General features: G+C 41.0%; 1 protein-coding gene across 1 annotated transcript in view; it reads right to left on the bottom strand.

Moving 5' to 3' along the window:
* CEMIP2 (cell migration inducing hyaluronidase 2) overlaps nucleotides 1–12,958 on the bottom strand; it is a 380,284-nt gene that overhangs the window by 150,207 nt on the left and 217,119 nt on the right. The window contains exon 9 of the mRNA XM_053702507.1: nucleotides 11,815–12,020. Coding sequence (XP_053558482.1) covers nucleotides 11,815–12,020 — 206 coding nt within the window. The remainder of the gene's footprint in view (nucleotides 1–11,814; nucleotides 12,021–12,958) is intronic.

Raw genomic sequence — 12,958 nt, 5'->3', positions numbered from 1 at the left:
GTTTGCAAGTCTCTCCCTAAAGGTGGCGCTGGTCTTACCAACGTAATAGCTGCCAAATGGACAAGACAAAAAATAAACAACATACTGTGATGTACAGGTAAGCCTATGCCTGATTGTATACATTTTTGTGGAACCTGGATGGTGACATTTTTGGCCAGTAATTAATGAACTGCAAGTGACGCAGCTTCCACATTTATAGCAGCCAGGTTTAGATTTTAAACTGAATGATGTCCATGGAAGCTACCATCAGACCAATAACCTCAATACATAGAGCCACTGACGGCCGAGGAGAGGACTGAAGGACAAGACAAGAGCTGAAGATCTTTGTTTTTCTGACCTCTGTCAGAAATATCTTCATTAGTAGGGAGTCTATTATGGTCCCGAAAAACACTATTCTTGTGGCTGGAATCGGAAAACTCTTTCACAGATTCGCCTTCCAACCGTGGGATCGAAGAAAAGACAAGTTCTCCGTATGAGAGAGTTTGCTTGATGAAAAGACGGCGCCTGAACCAGAATGTCGTCCAGATAAGGCGCTACTGCAATGCCCCGAGACCGGATCACTGCCAAAAGAGCCCCCAGGACCTTTGAGAAAATTCTGGGAGCTGTGGCAAGGCCAAATGGAAGAGCCATAAACTGAAAGTGCTTGTCTAGAAAAGTGAATCTCAGAAACTTACGATGATCCCTCTGGATGGGAACATGAAGGTATGCATCCTTTAGGTCTATGGTTGTCATGAACTGACCCTCTTGAAGCAAAGGAAAAATGGAACGTAGTGTCTCAATCTTGAACGGTACTCTGAGGAACTAGTTTAAACACTTTAAGTCTAAAATAGGTCTGAAGGTCCCCTCTTTCTTGGGAACCACAAACAGATTTGAATAAAATCCCAGACCCTGTTCCTGCAGAGGAACTGGAACTATAACTCCCAGGGCAAAAAGATCCTTGATACAATTTAAGAACGCCTCTCTCTTTATCTGGTCTACAGATAATCTTGAGAGAAGAAACCTGCCTCTGGGAGGAAACATCTTGAATTCTATCTTGTACCCGAGATACAATTTCCACGGCCCACAGGTCTCGTATCCAAGCCTGAGCAAATTGAGAAAGCCTGCCCCCTACAAGATCAATTCCTGGATCGGGGGACAACCTTTTATGCTGACTTGGAGTCAGCCACAGGTTTCTTAGACTGTTTCCCCTTGTTCCAAGACTGACCAGACCTCCAGGAAGACTTGGATAGTTCCTGCTTGGAAGAGGAAGCGGAGGGTTTACCTCTAAAGTTACGAAAGGAACGAAAATTACACTGAATATCTTTCTGCTGCTGCTTCTTATCCTGAGGAAGAAAAGATCCCTTTCCTCCTGTGATATCTGATATAAATTTCAGCCAAACAAGGTCTTACCCTTGTAGCTAATAACTTAGATTTAGAAGAAACATCCACAGACCAGGATTTTAACAAAAGGGCTCTGCGAGTTAGGACCGCAAAACCAGACATTTTTTCTCCTAGTTTAATGACCTGTAAGGAAGCATCTGTAATAAAGGAATTGGCTAACTTAAGAGCCTTAATCCTGTCCTGGATCTCCTCAAGAGGAGTTACTGTCTGAATAGAATCAAACAAGGCATCAAACCAGTAAGCTGCAGCACTGGCAACAGTAACAATACACACCGCAGGCTGCCATTGAAGACCTTGGTGAACATACATTTTCTTTAATAATGCCTCCAATTTCTTATCCATCAGATCCTTAAAGGAACAACCCTAGAGGCAGAAATTTTTTTCACTTTCTGCGATAAGATTTTTTTTAGGAATTTTTTTTTCTGCAGGTCATTTTTAAATAAAATTCCATTTTAAATAAGGTAGTTAAAACCAGTTCAATTGCAATGTGTTGGATAACTGGAAAATAAAGCAATTTTTAAAATGTTATAATATAGTGCAGTAGATAAAAAATTAATTGCAAATTTGCTGCAGACAAAAAAATAAATTGTAAATAAACTTGTTTCCTTTTCACTTGGTCGAGCATAGAAATGTAGTAATAAAAAAGGTGTATTGCTGATACGAATGTCTTACAGACTGGGAAAGGCTAACGGGCGGTTTGAAAAAATCTGAGAGCCAGTCAACAATCAATGGACAGCTCACTTCAAACAGCACTTTGCTCTGGATGCATTTACACAGTGCAGCCAGATTACAGCTCTGTTTGAAGAGAACAGTCTAATGTACAGCAGCGCTGCAAAGTTAAAGTACATACAGTTCCTGCATGTGCTCTGTTTCTGCAGACATAATCCATTTTATGCTATGATATCTCGGATCACTGCATGTTCTGCCTTGGGGGGGAACAACTATCCTCTATTGGAATAGTGGTCCTCTTAGCCAAAGTGGAAATAGCTCCTTCCACCTTAGGAACCGTTTGCCACGACTCTCTAATAGAGTCAGCTATAGGAAACATTTTCTTAAAAATAGGAGATGGAGAAAAAGGAATAGCAGGTCTCTCCCACTCCCGTGCAATAATCTCAGAAGCACGGTCTGGAACAGGAAATACCTCCACCGCAGAGGGAACATCAAAATACTTGTTCAGCTTACTAAAATTCTTAGGGTTAACAACGATAGTAGTATCGGAGTCATCCAAGGAAGCCAAAACCTCCTTAAGTAACAAGCGGAGGTGTTCCAGCTTAAATCTGATGGACACAACTTCAGCATCAGCAGAAGGAATTATACTGCCTGAATCCAAGATTTCACCCTCAGATGCACCCGAAGAATCTTCATCCTCAGACTTCTGAGAGGAAATACTTTGATTAGCCACTTCAGGATTCAGGAGTTTTCCCTGCAGCATAGGAAAAGCAGACAGCGCCTCAGATACCACAGAGGATACCTGGGCAGCAATATCTTGCAAAGTAACCCCAGACGGAGCATGAGAGGAAACGCAGGGCACTGCATGTGCAGATGAATAGGATTGGGATGCTTAAGGAGACAGCTGCGGCACATCTGAAACAGGAGGCTTCTGAAAAACATCTGCCTTAGCTAATGATGGCTCAGGGTCAAAAAGTTTATTTCTATAAGCTAAAGTTCTTTCAATACATGAAGAACAAAAACAGTACTTAGGGTTCCACCTGGGCATCAAAACATAAGCTACAGGTAACATCCTGCACAGCCTCTTGATCCATAATACAAAAAAAAAGGAAGCAAATAAAAAAAATCTTTTTTTTTTTTTAAATCTTTTAACAAAGGATGTAATACAGAACAAAAAAAGTTAATAAATAAATGTTCCTTTTAAATTTACCAAATCAAGAAAACATACCCCAGGCAATACTCTACACCTCAGCTGAATTACTGAGGTGCCCTACCTGCAGCAAACTGAGGAAAAAAATGATCCAGTTTAAAATCCAGATAGCAGAGAAGCAAAAACAGCAAGAAGCTTTCTAAACAGCAGAGCCATCTGAAATATGTGCACCTCACTCTACAGGAAGTGAAGAAAGGCGCCAAAAAAAAGCTCTGACATCAAAGAATCAGAACCTCCCTAAAAGGGGCGGTCTACAGGTGACAAAAAAAAACTTTTTTTTTTTTTTTTTAAAACAACTTTCTTGAAAACGGGCTTAATAAAAAATTAAATCCCCAATAAAAGTACATTATCCATTACTAAAAACAGATCCACACTGAGCCATCAATTAAGTAAATAACTAAACAGTGCCTGCAAAAACTGCCATAAAAACCAGCACCCTGACAGGAATAATAAAAAACGTCCCCCTGCAGATTTTCAGCTGAATAAGTGCCACATTTTTCCTTGCCTACATAGAAAAATAAAACTGACACTTACCTTAACATTTATCTGTCCGGCAGTAGGACAGCTCACCTGGTTTGAGAGGATGCCATCCCGCACATGTACCTGTGGAAATACAGAAAGACTGAGTAAACCTACTCAGGCTATCTAAAAAGAGTATTGTACCCCACAAGTTCCCAAATGCTCAAAAGCCCCCACTGCCCTACTGAAGAGACTGACATGGGCTAAGGCTAGACCCTTTAGAAAGATCAGAGTAAACCTACTCTGCTTTTAAAATAAAAAAAATCTTGATTGTAAATCAGACACCAAAACTTCACCTCCACTTGCACCGCAGGCAAAGAGAATGACTAGGGATTATGGGTAAGGGAAGTGACATATCGCAGCTTTGCTGTAGTGCTCTTTGCATCCTCCTGCTGGCCAGGAGTGATATTCCCACTAGTAATTGATGATTCCGTGGACTCACCATATCTTAGGAAAGAAATGAACACAGTTGCAATCCTACTCTACAAAGCTGAAACATTCAAAATTGAATTGTGCAAACTTTTCCATATTGAACTCATCTTTAAAACGAAATTAAAAGTTTATAAATCATAACCACACATATACTGAAGTGTAAACTAATTTTTTATCTTGTTATAAACATTGCAACCATAACATTTTACAATAGGCTTTATCCCATTAGGTTATCCGGTGATTTAAAAACAGAGCATGCCTTGTTGATCACATTACGGAGGAAAACATAATTTATGCTTACCTGATAAATTCCTTTCTTCTGTAGTGTGATCAGTCCACGGGTCATCATTACTTCTGGGATATTACTCCTCCCCAACAGGAAGTGCAAGAGGATTCACCCAGCAGAGTTGCATATAGCCCCTCCCCTCTACGTCACCCCCAGTCATTCGACCAAGGACAAAAACGAGAAAGGAGGAACCAAGGGTGTAGTGGTGACTGGAGTATAATTTAAAAATAAATACCTGCCTTAAAAACAGGGCGGGCCGTGGACTGATCACACTACAGAAGAAAGGAATTTATCAGGTAAGCATAAATTATGTTTTCTTCTGTTAAGTGTGATCAGTCCACGGGTCATCATTACTTCTGGGATACCAATACCAAAGCAAAAGTACACGGATGACGGGAGGGATAGGCAGGCTCTTTTATACAGAAGGAACCACTGCCTGAAGAACCTTTCTCCCAAAAATAGCCTCCGAGGAAGCAAATGTGTCAAATTTGTAAAATTTGGAAAAAGTATGAAGTGAAGACCAAGTTGCAGCCTTGCAAATCTGTTCAACAGAGGCCTCATTCTTGAAGGCCCAAGTGGAAGCCACAGCTCTAGTAGAATGGGCTGTAATTCTTTCAGGAGGCTGCTGTCCAGCAGTCTCATAAGCTAAACGTATTATACTACGAAGCCAAAAGGAAAGAGAGGTTGCCGAAGCCTTTTGACCTCTCCTCTGCCCAGAGTACACGACAAACAGAGAAGACGTTTGTCGAAATTCCTTAGTTGCCTGTAAGTAAAATTTTAGGGCACGAACTACGTCCAGATTATGTAGTAAGCGTTCCTTTTTTGAAGAAGGATTTGGACACAAAGAAGGAACAACAATCTCTTGATTGATATTCCTGTTAGTGACTACCTTGGGTAAGAACCCAGGTTTAGTACGCAGAACTACCTTATCCGAATGAAAAATCAAATAAGGAGAATCACAATGTAAGGCTGATAACTCAGAGACTCTTCGAGCCGAGGAAATAGCCATTAAAAATAGAACTTTCCAAGATAACAACTCTATATCAATGGAATGGAGGGGTTCAAACGGAACGCCCTGTAAAACGTTTAGAACAAGATTTAAACTCCATGGTGGAGCAACAGTCTTAAACACAGGCTTAATCCTCGCTAAAGCCTGACAAAAAGCCTGAACGTCTGGCACTTCTGACAGACGTTTGTGTAACAGAATAGACAGAGCTGAGATCTGTCCCTTTAATGAACTAGCAGATAAACCCTTTTCTAAACCTTCTTGTAGAAAAGACAATATCCTAGGAATCCTAACCTTACTCCAAGAGTAACCTTTGGATTCACACCAGTATAGGTATTTACGCCATATTTTATGGTAAATCTTTCTGGTAACAGGCTTCCTAGCCTGTATTAAGGTGTCAATAACTGGCTCAGAAAACCCACGTTGTGATAAAATCAAACGTTCAATTTCCAAGCAGTCAGCTTCAGAGAAGTTAGATTTTGATGTTTGAAAGGACCCTGTATCAGAAGGTCCTGTTTCAGAGGTAGAGACCAAGGTGGACAGGATGACATGTCCACCAGGTCTGCATACCAAGTCCTGCGTGGCCATGCAGGTGCTATCAGAATCACTGATGCTCTCTCCTGTTTGATTCTGGCAATCAATCGAGGAAGCATCGGGAAAGGTGGAAACACATAAGCCATCCTGAAGTCCCAAGGTGCTGTCAGTGCATCTATTAGGACTGCTCCCGGATCCCTGGATCTGGACCCGTAGCGAGGAAGCTTGGCGTTCTGTCGAGACGCCATGAGATCTATCTCTGGTTTGCCCCAACGTCGAAGTATTTGGGCAAAGACCTCCGGATGAAGTTCCCACTCCCCCGGATGAAAAGTCTGACGACTTAAGAAATCCGCCTCCCAGTTCTCCACTCCCGGGATGTGGATTGCTGAGAGGTGGCAAGAGTGAGACTCTGCCCAGCGAATTATCTTTGATACTTCCATCATTGCTAGGGAGCTTCTTGTCCCTCCCTGATGGTTGATGTAAGCTACAGTCGTGATGTTGTCCGACTGAAACCTGATGAACTCCCGAGTTGTCAACTGGGGCCAAGCCAGGAGGGCATTGAGAACTGCTCTCAATTCCAGAATGTTTATTGGCAGGAGACTCTCCTCCTGACTCCATTGTCCCTGAGCCTTCAGAGAATTCCAGACGGCACCCCAACCTAGAAGGCTGGCGTCTGTTGTTACAATTGTCCAGTCTGGTCTGCTGAATGGCATCCCCCTGGACAGATGTGGCCGAGAAAGTCACCATAGAAGAGAATTTCTGGTCTCTTGATCCAGATTCAGAGAAGGGGACAAGTCTGAGTAATCCCCATTCCACTGACTCAGCATGCACAATTGCAGTGGTCTGAGGTGTAAGCGAGCAAATGGCACTATGTCCATTGCCGCTACCATTAAGCCGATTACCTCCATGCATTGAGCCACCGATGGGTGTTGAATGGAATGAAGGGTGCGGCAAGCACTTTGAAGTCTTGTTAACCTGTCCTCTGTCAGGTAAATCTTCATTTCTACAGAATCTATAAGAGTCCCCAGGAAGGGAACTCTTGTGAGTGGAACAAGTGAACTTTTCTTTTCGTTCACCTTCCATCCATGTGACCTTAGAAATGCCAGTACTAACTCTGTATGAGACTTGGCAGTTTGAAAGCTTGAAGCTTGTATCAGAATGTCGTCTAGGTAGGGAGCTACCGAAATTCCCCGCGGTCTTAGTACCGCCAGAAGAGCACCTAGAACCTTTGTGAAGATTCTTGGAGCTGTAGCCAATCCGAATGGAAGAGCTACAAACTGGTAATGCCTGTCTAGAAAGGCAAATCTTAGATACCGGTAATGATCTTTGTGAATCGGTATGTGAAGGTAAGCGTCCTTTAAGTCCACTGTGGTCATGTACTGACCCTCTTGGATCATGGGTAAAATTGTCCGGATAGTCTCCATTTTGAATGATGGAACTCTTAGGAATTTGTTTAGGATCTTTAAATCCAGGATTGGTCTGAAAGTTCCTTCTTTTTTGGGAACCACAAACAGATTTGAGTAAAACCCTTTTCCCTGTTCCGACCGTGGAACTGGATGGATTACTCCCATTAACAATAGTTCTTGTATGCAGCGTAGAAACGCTTCTTTCTTTGTTTGGTCTGTCGACAACCTTGACAGATGAAATCTCTCTCTTGGAGGAGAGTGTTTGAAGTCCAGAAGGTATCCCTGAGATATTATCTCTAGCGCCCAGGGATCCTGGACATCTCTTGCCCAAGCCTGGGCGAAGAGAGAAAGTCTGCCCCCCACTAGATCCGATCCCGGATCGGGGGCCCTCAATTCATGCTGTTTTAGTGGCAGCTGCAGGCTTCCTGGCCTGCTTGCCCTTGTTCCAGGACTGGTTAGGTCTCCAGCCTTGTCTGTAGCGAGCACCAGATCCTTCTTGTTTTGGAGTAGTGGAAGTTGATGCTGCTCCTGCTTTGAAATTCCGAAAGGAACGAAAATTAGACTGTCTAGCCTTAGGTTTGGCTTTGTCTTGAGGTAGGGCGTGGCCCTTACCTCCTGTAATGTCAGCGATAATTTCTTTCAAACCAGGCCCAAATAAGGTCTGTCCCTTGAAAGGTATATTAAGTAATTTGGACTTAGAAGTTACATCAGCTGACCAGGATTTTAGCCACAGTGCTCTGCGCGCTTGAATGGCAAATCCGGAATTCTTAGCCGTAAGTTTAATTAAATGTACTACGGCTTCCGAAATGAATGAATTAGATAGCTTAAGTACTCTAAGCCTGTCTGAAATGTCGTCCAGCGTAGTTGAACCAAGATTCTCTTCTAGAGACTCAATCCAGAATGCTGCTGCAGCCGTGATCGGCGCAATGCATGCAAGGGGTTGCAATATAAAACCTTGTTGAACAAACATTTTCTTAAGGTAGCCCTCTAATTTTTTATCCATTGGATCTGAAAAGGCACAGCTATCCTCCACCGGGATAGTGGTACGCTTAGCTAAAGTAGAAACTGCTCCCTCCACCTTAGGGACCGTTTGCCATAAGTCCCGTGTGGTGGCGTCTATTGGAAACATCTTTCTAAATATCGGAGGGGGTGAGAACGGCACACCGGGTCTATCCCACTCCTTAGTAATAATTTCAGTTAGTCTCTTAGGTATAGGAAAAACGTCAGTACTTGTTGGTACAGCAAAATATTTATCCAACCTACACATTTTCTCTGGTATTGCAACTGTGTTACAATCATTCAGGGCCGCTAACACCTCCCCTAGTAAAACACGGAGGTTTTCCAGCTTAAATTTAAAATTTGAAATATCTGAATCCAATCTGTTTGGATCAGAACCGTCAGCCGCAGAATGAAGCTCTCCGTCCTCATGTTCTGCAAGTTGTGACGCAGTATCTGACATGGCTCTAACATTATCAGCGCACTCTGTTCTCACCCCAGAGTGATCACGCTTGCTCCTTAGTTCTGGTAATTTAGCCAAAACCTCAGTCATAACAGTAGCCATATCTTGTAATGTTATTTGTAATGGCCGCCCAGATGTACTTGGCGTCGCCATATCGCGCACGTCCCGAGCGGGAGATGCAGGTACTGTCACGTGAGGCGAGTTAGTCGGCATAACTCTCCCCTCGTTGTTTGGTGAAATTTGTTCAATTTGTACAGATTGACTTTTATTTAATGTAGCATCAATGCAGTTAGTACATAAATTTCTATTGGGCTCCACCTTGGCTTTAGTACAAATAGTACAGGTCTCATCTTCTGAATCAGACATGTTTAACAAACTAGCAAATAAACTTGCAATTTGGAAATACTATACAAGTAAAATACAATGAAAAAAAAAAAAAAAAAAAACGAACTGTGCTTGAAAAGCACTGAATATATATAACAGATGAAATCAATCAGCTTTGTAAAACAAAATGTAACTTAGCAAAGGCTTGTACCCAGTAGCAAGAAATAACTAACCCTGAGGCATAAAAAAGTTAAAGAATAAACGTTTTTTATCACAGTCAACTACAATCTTACAGCTCTGTTAGATTACTTCCCTCAAATTAGCTTTGAAGATCCCTGGGTTTTGTAGAGATAAACCGGAACATGCAGGAAAAAACAATGAGCTTTTGACTGAAATTTTTGATGCGTAGCAAAAGCGCCAAAAAAGGTCCCACCCCCTCACACACAACAGTCATAATTAGATCCAACAACTGCCAAGTGGAAAAATAGTGCCCAAACATTTTATTCACCCAGTACCTCAGAAAATGAAAACGATTTTACATTCCAGCAAAAACGTTTAACATAATTAAGAGTTATTAAAAAGCCTGTTGTATTTCTATTAGGCTAAAGTCTTACATACACAGTGTAATTCCAGAGAAGTACCATTCTCCAGAATACTAAAATGTAAATTATACATACATGATATAATGTCGGTATGGCAGGATTTTCTCAGCAATTACATTGTTAGAAAATAAAAATTGCTACATACCTCTTTGCAGAATAAACTGCCCGCTGTCCCCTGATCTGAAGTTTACCTCTCCTCAGATGGTCGAGAAACAGCAATATGATCTTAACAACTCCGGCTAAAATCATAGTAAAAACTCTGGTAGATTCTTCTTCAAACTCTACCAGAGAAGGAATAACACGCTCCGGTGCTATTAAAAAATAACAAACTTTTGATTGAAGAAATAAAACTAAATAAAATCACCATAGTCCTCTCACACATCCTATCTAGTCGTTGGGTGCAAGAGAATGACTGGGGGTGACGTAGAGGGGAGGGGCTATATGCAACTCTGCTGGGTGAATCCTCTTGCACTTCCTGTTGGGGAGGAGTAATATCCCAGAAGTAATGATGACCCGTGGACTGATCACACTTAACAGAAGAAAAAAGTTAATTCCAACACAGTAATGATGCTGTGGATTAATAACGCAGATTTACTTTGGAAAGGACACTTCAGCTAGGAAACATTTGGATCAGATTACAAGGACCCATTTAACAAATCTTACAAATACACAGCTCTAGCATTAAGTACACTAAGTAGTTTAAGCATTAAAACTGATGGAAAAATAGCAAGCAGCAAAGTCTTTCCCTTTGATCAATGAAAACTCAATGGCTCATAAAGGTTAAAAATTATTTATATGCTAAAAAATGTTAAGGGTCCAAAAAAAAAGTTCTGATGGGAAGTACAATAATGTATTATTAAAAATAAAGCGTTCAATCTAAAAACATGTAAACAGTTTACATGTTTTTAGAGTGAACGCTATATTTTTAATAATATATTATTGTACTTCCCATCAGAATTTTTTTTTTTAACTGGACCATTAACGTTTTTTTTTTTATCAGGTTTTACATGTACAAAATCTTACCTCTAAATTACGCATCCCTGCCTCTTCATCTACAGAAATCATCTGGAGCAAGAGCATGCCTTCATATAAACAACATGCAAGCCTTGCACATGCGCAGAGTAAACCCTCCAGCATTTTTTTCCGATTTATATAGCGCCTTCAGCCTACAGTAATGGCGCAGGAGTAGTAGAACCCCCCCGGCACTAATTAGATTGAATTTGGCGCCGCCAGCCAATGGGAAGTAAATTAATCATATGGCTGGTGGAGGACCAAGGCAGTGTGGCGGTGTGAAAAGGGACACTAGGAACAGAGGGGAGATAAAATGAAGACGCCAGTGGCACCCGGGATAATCTGCTCATCTGATAAAGACACTGCGAATAAAAAAAATATATATATAACACCCGGCTGCGATCTGCTTCTGCTTTCCCGCAGCAGGGCTAAATGGGAGGAAAAAAAAAACACTTGCCCTGCGCCCAGAACTGCATGTCCCAGGCGTCGGGCGATAGGAATTGCGCATCCCTGTATACTAAGACATATTGGGAAGCAAAGTCTACTATTTGTTCAGTGTAATCTAACTAACTGGTCTTAAAACTCTAGGGATTTAGATTTAACGACAGTATGTGGATAGTTAGCATGTCAAAAGCTGCCGCTGATTTTTTAATAGCCAAACTCCACTAACCACAGACAAGGTTAGCTACTGACATAAAATTTGTATAAACTGCTTTGTTTAACAGTTGCTATCAGTTAATGCCAATTAGGGACAAATGTAGCAGAGTTCGTTTGAGAAGTCAACAGGGTGTATTTCAAGTTCTGACAATTAGAAATTGCTTAAATTTTAAGAGCTAAAATTGAATGAAAAGAAGAGACAAATAATGAAAATACATTGCAAAGTTCTTGCGCATAAACATTTTATATACGAATCTCAAGATGTTTACTGTTCCTTTAATAAACTAAATAACTTTGCGTTTGCTTGCTAGATACTTACATGCAGTCAGTGGCTGGATTCGGTACATAGCTTCCAAACACTTTGTCCCTTATGCTCATACACATTGTGCTGTTACGGTCCGTAGGTAATAAAGTTCCTGGTTTGGTAACTAGTCCAAGGTTGTGAAAAAGAGTGTTCCTTTGTTCAATGCCATCTTCCATGAAGAAACAATGGCCAAGGGTGTCATAGCCTATTGTGTCCTTTAACTGCACAAAATCAAAATATTAGTTACAGACTAGTGTGCGGTTGATTAAAAAAAAAAAAGTATTAAATAAGAAAGTTCAACATCCTCAACCTATTTCTAAGCCATATAAATGTATTATTTTGGAGATGCAGAATGAAAGCTTAAGTCACAAAATTAAAGTATTTTCTATCACCAGAGATAGAGGGGTCATATACATTTATTCATAAAGAGTACTGTGCAAAAGTTTTAGTTAGGTGTAAAACATTTAGTGAAGAATTGCTTTCAAAAATAATAAAAAAAAAAAATCTTTTAACATTTCTATCAATTAACAAAATCCAAAATGAGTGAACAGAAGAAAATCCTAATTCAAATCAAAATTTGGTGTGACCAACTTTGCCCTCAAAAGAGCATCAATTCTTCTAAGTACACTTGCGCAGATCAGGTGCATGATTGAACAATTATACTAAACCGGTGCTAATGATGATCATTTTAATATGTAGTTTGAAACACAATTATCAACTGAAACAGAAACAGCTGTGTAGGAGGAATACAAGAGGAGGTTGCTGAAGACAGTTTAATGTCAAGAGTCATACGCCATTGCAAGACTGAGCACAGAAACGGGACACAAGGTAGTTATACTGCATCAGCAGGGTCTCTTCATGGCAAAAATTTCAAGGCAGACAGGGGTTTCCAGATGTGCTGTCGAAGCTCTTCTGAAGAAGCACAAAGAAACAGGCAACATTGATGACCGTAGACACAGTGGTTAGCCTAGGAAACAGTGCAGCAGATGAAAGAAACATCATGCTTACTTCCCTTCGCAATCGGAAGATGTCCAACAGTGCCATCTCAAAATTGGCAGAAACCAGAGGGACCCTGGTACATTTATCTACTGTCCGGAAAGTCTGGTCAGAAGTGGTTTTCATGTAAGATTTTCGGGAAAAAAAAACCATACCTCCGAAG

Source organism: Bombina bombina, chromosome 2 (genome assembly GCF_027579735.1).
Source record: "Bombina bombina isolate aBomBom1 chromosome 2, aBomBom1.pri, whole genome shotgun sequence".
In the NCBI taxonomy this organism is placed as follows: Eukaryota; Metazoa; Chordata; class Amphibia; order Anura; family Bombinatoridae; genus Bombina; species Bombina bombina.
Note: the sequence above shows the minus strand (reverse complement) of the source record. Positions and strands in the feature narration are given on the sequence as shown.